At 30.8% G+C, this 16,959-nt stretch overlaps 1 protein-coding gene and 1 long non-coding RNA gene across 3 annotated transcripts in view; one reads left to right on the top strand and one right to left on the bottom strand.

The window, feature by feature from the left end:
• Positions 1 to 8,702: 8,702 nt before the first annotated feature.
• LOC143226163 (chorion peroxidase-like) lies at positions 8,703 to 15,966 on the top strand. 2 transcript variants are annotated; one of them, XM_076456756.1, is made up of 9 exons: positions 8,703 to 8,834; positions 9,887 to 9,988; positions 10,573 to 10,686; positions 11,572 to 11,707; positions 12,376 to 12,939; positions 13,334 to 13,503; positions 13,972 to 14,077; positions 14,614 to 14,675; positions 15,703 to 15,964. In XM_076456756.1, the coding sequence occupies exons 2-9, from the start codon at positions 9,934 to 9,936 to the stop codon at positions 15,717 to 15,719; spliced, it is 1,224 nt and encodes a 407-aa protein (XP_076312871.1). In that variant the 5' UTR covers positions 8,703 to 8,834; positions 9,887 to 9,933; the 3' UTR covers positions 15,720 to 15,964. The 2 variants fall into 2 exon arrangements, with proteins under 2 accessions (XP_076312871.1, XP_076312872.1); XM_076456757.1 differs by lacking the exon at positions 14,614 to 14,675 and having other exon boundaries at positions 15,703 to 15,966.
• Positions 15,660 to 16,959, bottom strand: part of LOC143226171 (uncharacterized) — a 52,865-nt gene continuing 51,565 nt past the window's right edge. The window contains exon 3 of the long non-coding RNA XR_013014412.1: positions 15,660 to 15,770. This is a non-coding gene — a long non-coding RNA (uncharacterized LOC143226171). The remainder of the gene's footprint in view (positions 15,771 to 16,959) is intronic.

Below are 16,959 nucleotides of genomic sequence, written 5' to 3'. Positions count from 1 at the left end.
TCTTCTATTTATGCTCTTGAATAGTAAAGACTTATTCCTCTTTTACTTATACTAACACTTAATGATTCCATTCTAAAATAACTGTATTTGAATTATAATAATCTTGTCTTCAGTGTACTTATACCAATACTTGACATTTCAACACTTTAGTAATTGTACTGCATGTGGGTTATCATCAGTTGAATTATAAATTGGATAGGAATAACCTTAACATTGATATGAAAGAATAGATTTTGATGTAATAGTTGATCAGTCTCTAAAACCATCCGAGGAATGTACTGTTGCAATAGGATTTTAGGTTGTTACTTTAAAAATATTAAATAAAAATCGAAAGAAGCTATAATTTCATTGTACAGGCCACTAGTTATGCCACATTTGAAACATTGTACTGGGCTCCTAAGGAAAGACATTGAATTGTTGGAAAGGGTTTAGAGATGGGATGCCAGAATAGTGCCTGAAATGGAGGGGTTTTCATATGAGGACAGGCTTAAAACTGTCAACTTGTTTCATTTTGAAAAACAAGAAGAGTTAGAAGGTGTCTGATTGAGGTGTTTAAGATTCTAAAAAGAATTGATGATGTTGATGCATCATCATTTTATATTTAACAGTGAGAATAGTATAAGTAGGGGACACAAGAATAAATTTTGGCAACATTGGAATCATCTTCAGTTCAAATAATTTTATTTTTCTAAAAGGGTTGGTTGCCTTTGAAAGGTGTTACTTTTACCTTGGTTTATTTATCAATAGACCTTTATTTTTTGTCAGTGTAATGTTGTTCTTGTTTTCCTTTCATATAGCAACAGCATTCTTCATTGGATCTTGTCAAGGTATCAAAATAATTTTGAATTCTGAACTAAATATCACTAATTTGTGTCATGTTTTAAACTTTATAGCTGGGTTCCTACCTTTACCCATCACAATTGGGTGTTCAATGATTTGAATTTTAAACGTCATCTAATGGTTGGCTCCATGTAACTTTTGGTTACTATTGTTAGCTGACAAACATTTGATATTTTTTGTGGCAGAATTCTTGCTCTTTGATCCAAAAAAAAAAGAACAAAAAAGAAGCTGTAATCTACATTTGAAGTTTTAGGTATTTCTAATTCAGTATGAGGTGAAAGTAGACAGATAAGCTTTCATGGTTTGTTTTTCATATGTAAAGCTTCTTACATGCATAACATAATAATATTGGTAAAAGCTGATTTTGGATCCATTTTAATTCTTTGGGGATGAAGTACTTATGGTAATGTAAGAAATTTATATCTTAACTGAATTCGTAAAATAATTATTTGTAAAACTATACAACACATTCAAAATTTCTTTCATTCTTTGTTTAAGATAGTCTGCACAGCAAAACTTGCAAATGTTGTATATCAAAACACACATGGATGATGATGTTGAAGTTCAGCAGTTGTTTGCTGTTGAGGTAGTAAAGAAATTGTAACACTTGTTTCCATTCACTGAAGATGGCAAAAGTATGAGCAATATACTTTAGATAATATAACATTTGAAATATGTACCTAGAATAGTCTTTTAGCAATTGTTTTGCATAAAAACAGAGAAATGATTGGACCAGAGAAAGAGTCAGTCTTGACTTCTCAGCTACTTTACTGTCATCATTATAGTTTTGTAAAATTGTAAATAGGATAGCTTGATGGCAGGAATATACTTGGTATACAAGATTTGTGCTTAAATGTACAATCTTTACAAAAGAATATTATTGTGAAGGCACTGAATGGTAACTATAGCACATTAAACTATTATGAAGTTTTAAGAAAAATATTTAAAATGACTTTTGTTGTTTAATACAATTGATCAAGAAATGTGACCAAATAACTTGAAAGTTTATGAAGATATATACATAGATATATTGGAAACTATTTGCCCAATTTGATTATTCTGTTTGAGTACTTCAGGAATTCCTAAATTACTTCCAGGTGACTCTTATTCCTGTATTTCAAATACATAATTTGTTTTACCTTATACCTTTTATGCTTTAACAGGTGTATTTGAAATTAATTTTCTTTGGGCTTAGTAGGAGCAAAGTTTATCCTAGCAAACTGTTTGAACCGTTAACTTATGTTTAAATTTAATATAATAATTAATTTAAAAAGTTTCATTGTTACAGTTAACTATTATTGCTTTACAAATCTCCCTCCACCCAGCATACATGCGTCATATGTCACAATACCAGTAATTATATTACATCTTTAAGCAACAATATTACAAACTTTAAGAATGGAAATGTTGGGAAAAGTGAGTTTCATGTACTAGCCCTGAAGAAGCTGCAAGGTCGAAACGTCGATTGAAATAAAAGTTCTCTTGTAGTTATCTGGAGTTTAGAACGTCGTTTCTTTCCTTGCGTTATCATCTAAATGTGAAAGAAAGACCCGTTATGGCTACCTTCAAAATGCTATAGATTAGAGACAATCCCTTATTCATACGAATATAAATTATTCCAGAAAATGACTTAAGTAATGTTTTGTTGCACACGCGTCTCTGCTTTTCTCTTTATGTAAATATTTAGCGTTTTAATACTTTGTTCGACATCCACAGATCTGTTATCAATTTGTGCTGTACCTAAAGTATATGTAAAAAGAAATAGGCTTTATTGACTTTTTAAGCGTAACGCTGACCTCTGCCTAGTGCAGGTACCGAAATTCGATTTTCAGCGTTATAATCTCTTGCTTTTAGACCTTCCGCTGAGCCACTTGGAAGGGGGAGGAGTAAATATTTTTATGTTATTGCACACAAATAAACAAATGCAAGACTTAAATCAACAGCGGAAACTTAATGTAGTAGTCTTCCAATACATGTATAAGATTAGTGTATACTGCACTGCACCAGAACTATAAATATCTTCACAACTGTACCTATTCTAACGCTCATATACTTAAGAGACAAAAATCACGCTTTCATTTAATTCGTAACCTTCAATAATTCATCGTTACTGTTTTATCGGCGGAATCCATGTCAAATTCGGCACTACAATGAGCCACGAAATACATCAGGTTGAATCACACGTTACAATTATACGTATTTTAAAGTCTCACCAAGACACTGCTAAACATTCTTCTGGACGAAGTAAATAACATTATCTAGAAAGAAACAGATCTTATCTCATAATGAAAAAAAAGCAAAATTATACATTGGTGGAAAGTCTATGTAAGTAGTAATTACAATGGACGCTCCACATTACCTATACATCTTTGTAACCGTCTTGAAGCTTTGCGGAAATTAAAATCTTAGTCTTGACTAGTAAATCTAAGGTTCAGGTAATTACCGGAACTTTAGCAGTGAAAACTAACTGTTCAGCACTACACAGCTAGCCACTGCCTGTGCTTAACATGTGTTATCGATTTTCAGATTATTCAGACTGTTATTAATTACTTCTTTCTGCTTCTTACTACCGTAAATAGTCATATTTTTAACAGCATTTTTTAGCCTATTCACTAAGTGTACTATGTTAAATGAAGATGTTCTATTCTAGAAATGTGCCAAGTTATACTGAATGTAAAGTTTTATATATCATGCTATATCTAACAAGTGAACCACGTTAGACTAAGATCGCCTATGTAGAACGTTTACCCTAATGCAGAAAGCCTTTGTTTTTGGCTTGCTCTGGTGACTAGCTTTCTTATTCAGGGTTTTAATTATTAAATACTGATAATTGCACCTGAATTATAAAGTTGGTTGCTCATGAAAATATCTGTACCCAAGAAGAAAATAATAGATAAAATGACGAACATTTCACACAATAGAACGAATTTTAAACATGTGTGCAGTAACATATCTAGCAACTAATTAGGTTATTATGTAATAATGAAATATCATATCTCTCCCACATGGTTCGATTTAATGAAATATCAATTTATACACAATGTTAGATTTTCGCTACACGTTTACACAAACAAATTATTATTTAAAAGTGTTTTTTTTTTTCAGTATACTTGAGTAGGCTTTGAATGCCTTATGAATAACTCCAAGGAAAGAATAGCTAGAATACACATAAAATGAAGCTAGTAAAATTACGAAATTAGATATTGGATTAGTGTAGATTATATCTATTCTTTCTTGCGTTAGACAAATTAACTGAAATAATACCCTAAGACCAATCTTATAATTTAAAAGTTTCACAAGCCTGAATTTCTTGGAGCTTGAGTAACAGGGGATTTAATATATTTTATTTGGACGCTGGACAAATGGTTATGCAAGAGGATACCTGAAACAGGATGATGTTTAGAAATTATCCAACATTGTAAGTTTTCCAAATCGCTACAGCTGGCGCTGCATTCACAATATTCAGTTTTTTATACATACTCTTACAACCATCCATATTTTACCTACACTTTAAATGTGACTTAATGAAAGTTCAAAAAACACTTTTCTAAGTTAGGTCTCACGTTTGAAATATGTTTATGCAGGTGATCTTTTAATTCATACACAAAGGTTAAATTTATAGGCAATTGTTAATTTGAAAGCGCATACAAATTAGAAATGGTTTATGGGATTTTTTAGAAACTAACAACAAAAGCGAACCAGTTGTGGTTTAGTTATGTGTTGCAAAATGCCAGTTGATTTTTGAAAAAAACATCTGTTTGTATCGAATATTCATTTGAGTGCTTTTTTTACTTATTTAAAGGTTTGGTCAGGTACATACAAACACAAATAAACCATCTGCTATAATCCCATGGTTATAAATTGTTTTTACAAAATTCAACTATTTGAAACACTGGTTTACTATACCATCTGTTAGATTTGGCATATGTTTTTGAATAACAGTTTTTACATAAAATGTTTTACAGAGATCTACAAAAACCGATAATGTCAAAGGGTAGATAGTTGATAATTATAAATACTCTTAACTTCACCTCCACTCCAGCAGTCTTCTCAAGCGACGTGTAAAACGGCCATGTAAGTTATTTTACTGGAACGCATTTCCACTTTGTACATGAGAAATATATTTACCTAATCATATAATCGTTTTCCTTCATATTTTTTTTCTCTTTCCTGTAGGATGTTGTTGACGGTGTTGTGGTTATTATTTTTGAACATTCATAATGTTCAGATGGATGAGTTCTTGACTGTTTCCTCAGATATGCTCGACAAGTACATTCGAGGAAATGACATCATGCATAAAATATCGGAAGGTTTCAAGGAAGACAAGGTATCAGTTGACAAAGAAGTTGGTGATCAGGCCTTACTTTTATCGACAGAAACGAAGAACGATGTTGAAACAAACTACACCTTCACTCCTTCTCCTGATATCCTGAACGACACAGACTTAGGCAATTTTATTATAAGCAAAGTTTTGACAGATTCCAAGTTACTTGATGAAGCTATTGATAAAGCTCTTAAAGACCTCAAAGAAATGAAATCACATATCAGAAAACCAATAATAGAAAGTAAGTGATCTGTATAACTAACAATCACATTAGCTTAGAAGTTTATTTACTTTTTACAAGCTTCACCATCAATATTAATTAATTTTAATTATCTAGTAATCATAATTTTCTAATATAAACCACTTTAATCGAGCAAATAGGAGCAAAACAACCCCCAATTAAATCTCTTTTGGGAAACATGATCATTAACTATGCTATGGAATTTTTAATCAATCAATAAATGCAGATATTTTCATGTGTAGTCTACTAGTATATAACAATTATTAATGGAGATTTAAGGATAGATATACATATTTAAGAATATATTAATGGATATTTAAAATTTCTGCATTCCGTATTTTCACGGGTAATATGAATATTTTACTTTTTCATATTTTATTATTCAATGTAATATTACATATTTACTAATATCTGGTCTGGCATGGCCTAGCGCGTTAAGGCGTGCGCTTCGTAATCTGAGGGTCGCGGGTTCGCGCCCGCGTCGCGCTAAATATGCTCGCCCTCCAAGCCGTGGGGGTGTATAATGTGACGGTCAATCCCACTATTCCTTGGTAAAAGAGTAGCCCAAGAGTTGGCGGTGGGTGGCGATGACTAGCTGCCTTCCCTCTAGTCTTACACTGCTAAATTATGGACGGCTAGCACAGATAGCCCTCGAGTAGCTTTGTGCGAAATTCCCAAACAAACAAAAAAACTTTAATATCTTGCGTAACTAATTCTTTAATATTGAAAAAATGTTATTGAAGAAAATCATGTTAAATGATCTTTGAATTCGGTTTTAATGAAGTAAATCTCTTTACAGAAGTAGGTAGAAAGTCTTCTCTTTCACAATGCTCAGCTATGACAACCTACCACTACCGAATGCTAGGAGATAGCAGGGTGTCAAAGATGGTTGAAAAGTAAGATTTTATCTTCCACATTTTACGTATTCTAGAAAACAAGCAAAAAAAAAAAAAAAACATAAAAGGAGTATTTAGAAAAATTACATTAAATTCCACCATAATGTCTTGAATAATGATACACATATGTGTTTTAAAAATATACTTTGCCAGTAAATATACTTTATTATGGTGCAGCAAAATTACATTCACTGTTCTACTCTTTGAAATTTGATGTCAAATGTTTCATTGAACGTACCAGTGTAAAAGACATGTAGTCATGTGGCTAAAAGCATACTACCTCTTTATTTGGGAAATGAAACGGACACCTTGTTTACCTCTTTATAGGCTAGGGTTAAAGAGCGAAGAAGTATCTGCTTTAGCTGATGTCCAATTAAAATCAAGCAAGTTAGGAAGTATGTTGAGCGAAGATGAAGAGAAAATAACGTGTAGTTGTTCACAAAAATACCGGGAATTTGGCGGAACGTGTAACCGTTTACAATCTCCTCGAGATGGTTCTTCTTTCACCTGTTTGACAAGAGTTCTTCCACCAAAGTACGCTGATGGTGAGTATATTAAATTGATAAGCGTACCGTTGTCTTATGTTATAATTTATGAAATTATTCCAAGTCAAAAAAGTATAACTTTTCTTGGAGCAACCTTGATAAGATGCATTATGAAATTTACCTTCTGTAAAACTAACCCGATTGAGAAAAAATGTTTCTTTAAATATATTTTCTTGGTGGTAAGTGAAATTTTTCCCCTATCTAAATTCTTTCAGTACATGTACTTGAGCTTACTAGGTTTAAAAACAACAACAACAACAAATGTTTATCCATAAAACTGAATTTGTCTTTAGTTGAAACTGGCTTTTAAAAAGTAGTCGCAGTTTTTTGCCCCGGGTGAATAGCTCATAGCTTTGTTGTGATCTTGTTTTTTTCTTTTACCTTAGATTAATTTACCTTATTCTTACCTTAAAGAATTTCAATTTGAGGTAAATTAGAATTGATTCTTATGAGTAATGAAATTGAATCGGATATACGCATGCCCCACCTTTGGAATTTCTAGCGTATAAAATAATAAATAGCAAGTAAAAAAGGGAAAACATTGATCCCAAAGATTAATTTACTCTAATTCTACTGGAAAGAATTTCAAGTGCCAAGGCAATTGAAGATCCCCTTTCGTGTATATGAGTGTATGTTTATATACTATATATTGTTTTGAAGATAAAATATAAATTGAGACAAATATTGTTAGATTTTACGCTTGTAATCTAGATGTGTAATTATGTATGTCTGAACGGCTGGTATGGATATTAACACCTTTATTGATAAGCAGAGAACCACGTTTCGACCTTCCTAGGTCATCTTCAAAGTAACAAGAAAGAAAAAAAGTAATTGTTTAGAATTATTATGTTTGAGTAAAAAACCTTTATACTTGTTAGAAGAGTAAATGTTTTTATTGATAGACAGAAAATGAATTTGTCTACAGATATTTCTGAACCAAGAAAAGCAAAATCTGGAAACGACATACCGAATCCACGACTGATATTAACTACAATTCACATCAATAGGAACAAAGAAGCATCTTTCACACACTTTTTGATGTTGTGGGGTCAATTTATGGACCACGACAGTGCCCTCGCTCCTTTTAACAGCGCCCCAGAAGAAGAAGTGATACTTGCAGGTATATCTCTATTTTATTTGTTCTTTTTTTCCTGTTTATATATTTACATAGACGTAAAATCACGTAAGATACTATGATTTTAAATTTTTCTTACAATCAGAAAAGCTGGTAGAATAAGTCACTTTATGTTTGAGGACAGCTCGAAACTTTAAGAAGTGTTAAATAGATACCTTATCAAATTCACAATTTTAATTTTTACTGTTCTAACAGAAACAGACCATGTTTTTAATCGAAGTATTCTGCAATTTTTCTGATTCAAATAGTGTAGAATAATTATACTGAAAAAACCAACAACACAATAAACAAGTAAACATTAAATCAAATGAAAATAATCAACTGTTAGCATATAATCAAACACTCCAAAGAAACTATGAATATCGTTCAAACTTAATCTCAATCATCACCTTAGGATATATATCATTAACTAGAAGGAATATGGGGATACCTTCTCTCGTCAATTAATTACCAAAGCAAAAATAAATTAATCTTTTACTTTTTAATGTTTTATTGTAATAGAAATTGCATCATTTAACTTATTATGTTTATAACAAAATTGTTATATAACTGAGTTTTTCCATACCTTGATATGTGTTTTAGCCTTTGATAATATCCGGGAAGAGTTAGTCGTTTGAATAATTTTGTGAACACTAATAAAACACATGAGGAACCTCTACTAATAATTGCGTTTAACACTTTCATTTTAACCGTCAAGATGGAGGTGAAGGTGTGGACTGCTGCGATTCAGAGACTAGAAATGACACACGATGTCTTCCGATCGAAATTCTTCAAAATGATGAATTCTTTAGTCGATTTAATGAAAGATGTATGAATTTTCGAAGATCTGCTAGCTGTCCAAAATGAAAACTTGGTAAGGTCATTAGCTAATAACATGAGAAGATCTTAGTGAGTAAAAAAATTTATATCTATAGAGAAAAAAATGTGATTCAGCGATTATAATTGTTCAACATAAGTCTTTTTGACATTTGTGTTTGATATAAGCCTGAAAACGTGGATTCTCTTATTTACAGTTTCTTAAATGATTTTTTAAAATTTAACTATTTAAGCTAATTTAATACATCATGGACATTTTAAATGTATTAAATATTTCAGAGTGATTCTTTATAATACACCTTCAAATAATATTCAACATAATACTATGTTTGGTGATTAATGAATATTGCTAGAATATTTCTTTTTTTCATCAGCTAGGATTTTTTTTTTCATCGTTATAAGTATTTTTATGTAAGGCAAAGTGGTTCAATATTAAGTGAAAAATTGTCGCAGATGCAAATATTTTCCTTGTTTAATTGTTGTGATATAGTGACCAATTTTTATACAATTTTTTGTGAGGGCGTTATTTATCCTTCATCCAAACGTTTTTAGTTAGTATTTAGTTTGAAACAGTGAGTATTAGTTTCTCCTTATGATCGACTATGGTAACTTGATAGCATCTGCTTTTGATTTTTTTTTGTGTGTTTCCAAATATAATAAAGATAAACATTTTAACTGTTGTCCCCTCATATCGGTTTTGGAAAACAGACTATCAGTGAACATTGATTTCTTAAAAAATATAAAATAAAAAAATGAATAGTTTCCTATAGACTTATCCCACTTCCCCTGAGGTTATAAAGGCTATGTTGACTTTTGCATGACATCTAATTCTTCAAAAAAGTGTTTTGAAAGACATCAATTAAATATAAACCTTTCCCAATACTAATAATCAGTGATGTCGAGAAACCCACTTGTTGAGAAATTTATATGCAAAAACGGTTCGTTTGGGTTGAGAAAATATTTTACATAGAAGAGCGAACAACGTTTAACATGTAGAAAATAAATAACTTCTGAATGAAAGGTTTCAAACAATTCATTTTTTAGGTTAATTAAATTATGTCCAATCTTTAAAATAATTCTTAACTGTAGGACCCAGGGATCAATTAAATTCTCCTACCAGTTTCGTGGACGGTTCTATGGTTTATGGAAGTGATCTTCACACCGTTCAATCACTGCGACTATTCATAAACGGTAAGTATTCCTCAACAGTGAGGTTTTTGTTTATAGAAACAGAAAAACTGAATTCTATTACACAAGGTGTAGATGGCCATAATATGAGCGTTTAGGAAATGTTACACCTTAAATTTATTTTAAATATTTAAAGTTATGAAAATGTTTAAAAATTTTGTGCAACACTCCACGAGGGCTATCTGTGTTAGCCGTCTCTAATTAAGCATTGTAAATCTAGAGATAAGGCTGTTAGTCATTACCACTTACCGCTAACTCTTGGGCTTTTACTTTTCCAACGAATAGTGGAATTAATCGGTTCATTATAACGTCCATTCAACAATTTCCGATGAGAAGGGGATTTAAGCCTGAAATTATCAAATTAGGAATCGAGTTCCATGACCACCTTGTAATGTCGGGCGCACTTATGAGAGAGAATTAAACTAAAACAAATCAATTCATAGAGTTTTTTTTACAGAAATATTCGAGTAAAATAGTATTTTAATTGATGTTTTACAAATATCTTGTGTTGAAATCTTAGTTCATATTAGTTTTATTGTAGGAATTTGCTATAAAAGAATGTATTTTAACCGCCTTTCATTTGCCAGGTTTGATGAGGTTTCAAAAAGATTCGAAAAGAAATATCCTTTTACCACGATCTCGAAACGCCAGAAACGATTTGTGTAGTGACCCAGGAAACAGGTTATTTTGCTTTGAAGCAGGTAATCAATAAAAATTGATTTTTAATGTATAATAAAACGGTCAATAAAACCATTAATGAATTCATTAATGTGTGAAATTAATTAATTTCACATGTGTATGTGAAATCAGGTATGACCAACTATATGATCATAAATAATTTTATATTGTTCGAAACTTACAAAAAACTTAATTTTTATGTGTTAAAAAGGTTGTAAGATGATATCAGCTGGAGGAAAATTGCATCTCGGACAACTGCCTCCCGCAGTCATATCTTCATATACGAATCTAACTGACTAAAATGGGAAAAGTAACTTGTTTTATATTAACAGAATAATGAATTATATAAAACTGTTCAACCCTGTCGAACTGACAAATGTTTACTATGCATCTCACAAAGGTTTAGTGACTGACCTTTAAATGTTAATTAAATTATAATTGTTCATATTCAACATTTGTATTTTGTTACAATCAACAAAATTTAACATGAAACCTTTGCTATTTTCTTTTCCTAAACATGAACTTACGTTATATAATTTTTCGTATTTGGGGATTTTTTCGTTTTATAAAATAGAAACAGTTGTTATGTTACCGTTAGAACATGTTTACTCAAACGCAAGTCCGATCAGGAGTATTCAGTTCTATGTATTTTCCAACCAAAGGTTTTCCTCACTAATGTGTACATTAAAGTTGTAATATATTACATAAAAATAGAGAGAGTTTGAGCTTTAATGTTCATGTTGCACGATTAGTAACCAAAGAGTGTAACCGCTACAGTTTCATTGAAGATTACTTAATCAAAATAATGTATTTAAATAGCCTAATCAATCATCGCTTGCACCAACTAAATTTTCCATGCCTATTTTTGTTCAAACGGTATTACCGAAAATGTATTTCTGGTTCTCCAGGAGATCGTCGCTTGAATGAACATCCAGCCTTGACAGCTGTACAAACTGTATTTATCAGAGAACATAACAGAATTGCAAGAGAACTCAGAAGATTGAACCCATGTTGGAATGATGAGAGGCTGTTTCAAGAAGCCAGGTTCAGCTTATATTGTTTAGAAGCTGTTCATCAATGCAAACAACCATGATAGATCATAGCTAAATATTAACTAATAATGAAGAGACAAAAGTTAATATATTTTTCTTATTGTAGTATACAAATTCAGGAGAACAGAAATATTATTGTAAGAAAATATTTATTCATAAAATTTTACCATAGCTGTAAAACATATTTTTCTACTGTAATCATAACAGTTCCAAAGGGCTGGTCATTTCTAAAATTAATTATTTTGTTTGCTTCCGGTTAAGTACAAAGCTGCACAATGTGTTCTGCTCACATAAGAATCAAAACGCGGTTTCTGGCACTGTGAGTCGACAGACATGCCGATATGCCACAAGGGTGCAGATTAATGCTACTTCCAAATGATAATATAACAAGTAATCAGAATAATAACTAATATACAATTAGAATAAAACAAATAAAACGTATATTAAACGTTTAACCAATACTATTAATTAATTTACAGTTGAAGATATAATGAACGGTCTTGTTTTACATTTTAATTATGTTACGAAATATCTTTATAATAAAAATTACATTCTTTCTTTTATTCCAGTGTGTCACTTTTATTTTTTAAGATTATTCAGTTGTTTAAATTATTGTTTATTCATTCTGCTTATGTTTAATTGTTATTGTTGTTTCTTTAGGAGGATCGTGATTGCTGAGATCCAAATGATTACATACAATGAATTTCTAAGTCTTGTCATTGGTCCCAGCTACTATAATAACTTTTTATTAAGAACTCTCCGAAATGGTTTCTACACTGCATACAACCCTAACGTCAATCCTGGTATGATTAATGAATTTACCTCAGCATGCTTTCGATTCGGCCATTCCACATCTCAAAGTTCTTTCATAGAAATTCAATCTTCTGGAAATCGTACAAATTTCAAGTTGCGAAACAATTTTTTCCACCCATTTGATCTCTACAATGGACAAACAGAACTTCTTGTGAGAGGGCTTGCTGATCAGTTGGCTCAAAAATCTGATAACTTTATCGTTGAAGATTTGACTAACCACCTGTACCGCAGGAGAGGAGAAAAGTTCGGACTAGATCTTATGGCTATCAATATTCAAAGAGGCAGAGACCACGGAATTCGACCTTATGTAGATTACCTTCGAGCTATATTTAATTTTAGTGTTACATCTTTTTCAGATCTAAATAATCTAATGCCTAAGCAAGTACTGCAGAAGTTTGAACAAATTTACGAGTACGTAATTATTGTTATAGTTGATCGATTGTAATCATAAATATGAAGTTTTTTGTTTACCCGCTATTTGCAAAGCTATACATTAACAAGTAATCGAACTCCAGAATTTAACGTCAGAAGCCCCTTAAAGTCCTAAGTCTAAAATTTAATTTTCAACGAGTATTTAATTATGAAACATTTTCGTTAGATATTAATATATTTTTCCATTTCTATAATGTTTACTTTTAAATACTCATTTATAAACAATTATTGAAAGGTGAATAATTTTTATAAGTTTATTTTTCTTTGCGTTTGTCTTTTATATTATCACATTTCTAAATCATATTGTACGAACAAGAAACGTATTTTGTTTGTAAACAGTATTTATTTGAAACATTTCTAATTCTTCTTTCAGGTCCGTTGAAGATATTGACTTCTTCTCAGGCAGTATTTCGGAGAGACCAGTTTCAGATGGTATCGTCGGACCTACCTGTGGTTTTATTATTGCCTTACAGTACAACAGATTAAGATTTGGAGATAGATACTTCTTTGATGTGTATGGAGAAGCTGGTTCTTTCACACCTGGTATGTTCAATCTTTGTTTCGTACATCTCATACAGTTAAAGTTGTTTATTTACTTACAGGTATTGTATGTGAAATATCCTTTCACAACGTTTAAAGTGGTTAACACAAAACGAAACGCTGTTGTTGCGTTGTAATATATTCCCAATGATTTAGGCCTAGCATGGCCTGGTGGTTATGGCACTCGACTCGTAATCCGAGGGTCGCAGGTCCGAATCTCTGCCACACTAAACATGCTCGCTCTTTCAGCCGTGGAGGCGTTATAATGTGGCGCTCAATCCCACTCTTCGTTGATAAAAGTGTTGCTCAAGAGTTGGCGGTGTGTACATTAGTGTGTAGTTTTGAAGTTGTTTGGTACGTGTGAAATAATAAATAATGTTTTAATAAATCGTACAATTTTAGAAATGTTTGTAACATAAAATAGAAAAATATTATTAGCATTATATTATTATTCAATTGATCTTTACACAGCCCAGTTGAGAGAAATCCGAGAGGTAACTTTGTCCACAATTTTGTGTGAGAACAGTGACGAAGTGGATGAACTACAACAATGGATCTTCCGACCAGTTTCTGAGAAGTGAGTTAGAAAACTATCTTCTCTATTTTTATTAGTTTGTAAAATTTAATAACAGCTACATTGGTGATGTTCTCGTAATGGAATACTAATAAATTATTTATTATTTTCTTAATTAATTAATCTGAAAGTTTTTTATTTGCTTTTGTAAAGATGTGAAAACAAAACCGTTCAGTTAAAAATTTTTAATGATGTTTATAACATGTAAGGTAGTATAACAGAAGGAAAAATGTATAAAAATTACTATATTTTTTTAACTCGTGTATATTTGGCAAAACAACTAACTTTGAAAACAATTCGGATTAAAGTGCCTGTTTTCATTTTGTTTGTCCCTAAAACTAGTTTGGAAAGCAAACATTTTTATAATTACTGTATTGAAAACATTTTGATAAATAATTATCAGTTGTGAAAACCGTGATTTTTTTTGGTCAGAATCAATGATATTACAGTTATTTAAAATCTCGTCTTAATTTGTGGAGCTCGAAATTTGAGGTTTGCGGAACGTTATATTAAATACTTTCCATGATTGTTTATTTTAGCAATCCATCTTTGAAATGCTCGTCTCGAAGATCCTTTAACTTCATACCATGGCATGATGCTTGTAAGTTAAATTATCAGTATTGATTTTTTACTGTTTTTAAACGTTTATACCTGATGTTATAATAGTTTCTAATAATACAGAACAATGTTATTAAAAATCCCGGAATAATAGGTGCAGGTCTGTTTCTTACTATAATAAGTTAAGAGACACACAATTAATATATAAATGATCGATCTTGAAAAGATCAACCTTACTATTCTGTAAAATTTCCAATTCGATAAGTAATATACAGTCGTTATTTAAAACGTTGTATATAATTTGTGTACAGCTTATTATAGCAGCTAGCTTCTCAAATAAACCTATGGTACCTTATCTTCAACAAAAAGATAAAACAGGATCAGGTTTGCTGGAGGAGATTTTGTGGTAGTGATATTGTCTCACGTCGATACCCAAATCTAGAAGGCGACAGCTTTTTGCTCCAATAATACATTTTATAAGTACCTTAATTTTAAACAATTAAGCTTACATGTGTTTTTTTTACGACATAAACGTGTTGTAATTTCTAGTTGAAAAAATGAAAATTGTCTAGTTTGAAACTTTATTTTATCTATGAGACTGCCATCTTGTGTTAACTAAATAAAATAGCACACTAGATACTTTCCTACTTCTTCGTATTTATATTATACCATGACGAAACTGTTCCAATTTTTTTCAAATAGCATGAATTTTGACATGTGTTATACGTATAAGAAAAAATAATCGGGAAAACTAAGTTAATTTTTCATGAAGTTTTGTTTGTAGAGTTCGAAAACATAGAAACATGATGTTTCTAAACGGAATAATGTACAACTCTGAAGCATGGTGATATTATTTTTGTTTCAGTGGTGCTCCAAAACAAAATACATGTGTTTTTGTGGGTCTTTTCATCATTGACTGAAAGTGTTTTTTGTCTTTCAAATTGGCATTTACCGAGAATGATTCAAACTTTAAATATGTACAGTGTATTATCTAACAGACCAATTTACTAACCAAATGACAGTATTGGTCAACCATAGTGCAGTATTGATACGTTTTTCTTCTTTTGCAGCGTGCAACAACGAGTAATGGAGGAAGGTGAAAGAAACGAGTTTTAAAATGCACTTCAGTTGTTGTTACCTGCACCAAATAAATAATACAAAAAAAGTATTAATTACAGGGTCAAAAGGTATTATAAATAATCTTGTGTATACTTTAAGCATATATTAAAATGATGTCCATCACTGATGTCAGTAGTACTTATTTTCAATGTTGAGAGAATCAGACTTTTCCAACTGTATATGATAAACACTACAATACTTTTGTTCTTATTATTTTATTAAGCGATTTCGTGACTTAAAATACTAATCTTCGTGATATTGTTTTGGATCTCTCCTAAAATAAAAACGTTTAAATACCATTATTCAACTGAATATAAATAACATGAATTTAATAAATATTTTTCAAAATGTGCGGAAATAAAATACAGTTCTTAAATAAGTGAAGTACGTTAGAATATATTGAAAAATAAATTAGTTAAAGATTTGCGAATGTACTTTCTTTTCTCTTCCTTCACCCCCTTACAGCACAGCGGTAATTATACGTATTTACCGTATATAAATATTATATATACCTTGCATATATATAATGCATATATATCTTATATATATATAATATATATAATATTATATTATATATTATATAATATAATATATAACAATTTATATATTATTATTAATAACAACTAGTTATTAATAATAATAACCATTATTAACAAAGTGTTAATTTTCACGTTGAGTTCGGGATAAGTTTATTGCAGTATGTTGTTGGTTTTTCTTAATAAGAGCCTTTGAAGTTTACTTTTTCTCTTTTAGGTGGGGTCTTTATCAAACACTTTCATCTTGCTGTAGTCATTTAAGATCACTTTATCAAGTAATCTTGTTTATTGTAAATGAAAAGTTCAACCCCTTTTACAGGATTTGATAGCACTATATTATCTGTAAGTTTAAAATGGCTACTACTTCGGCGTTTCACACGTTACTATCATATATATTTTTAAATCATAAATATAGAAACCAGATAAAATTATTTCCGATACTTCTGTCACAAAGTTGTCAAAAACGTACCAATATTTTGTTCATATCGCTAAAGGTTTTACATTAGTCAGTATTTTTTCAAAATTTAGAAAGACAACGGCACATTTAATTTTTTTTTTTTGGTTTTGGAAGTTCGTGCAAAGCTACAAGAGGGTTATCTGCGCTAGCCGTCCGTAATTTAACAGTGTAAAACTAGAGGTAAGGCAGATAGTCATCATCACCCACCGCCAACT

This window comes from Tachypleus tridentatus, chromosome 9 (assembly GCF_004210375.1).
Source record: "Tachypleus tridentatus isolate NWPU-2018 chromosome 9, ASM421037v1, whole genome shotgun sequence".
Taxonomy (NCBI): domain Eukaryota; kingdom Metazoa; phylum Arthropoda; class Merostomata; order Xiphosura; family Limulidae; genus Tachypleus; species Tachypleus tridentatus.
Note: the sequence above shows the minus strand (reverse complement) of the source record. Positions and strands in the feature narration are given on the sequence as shown.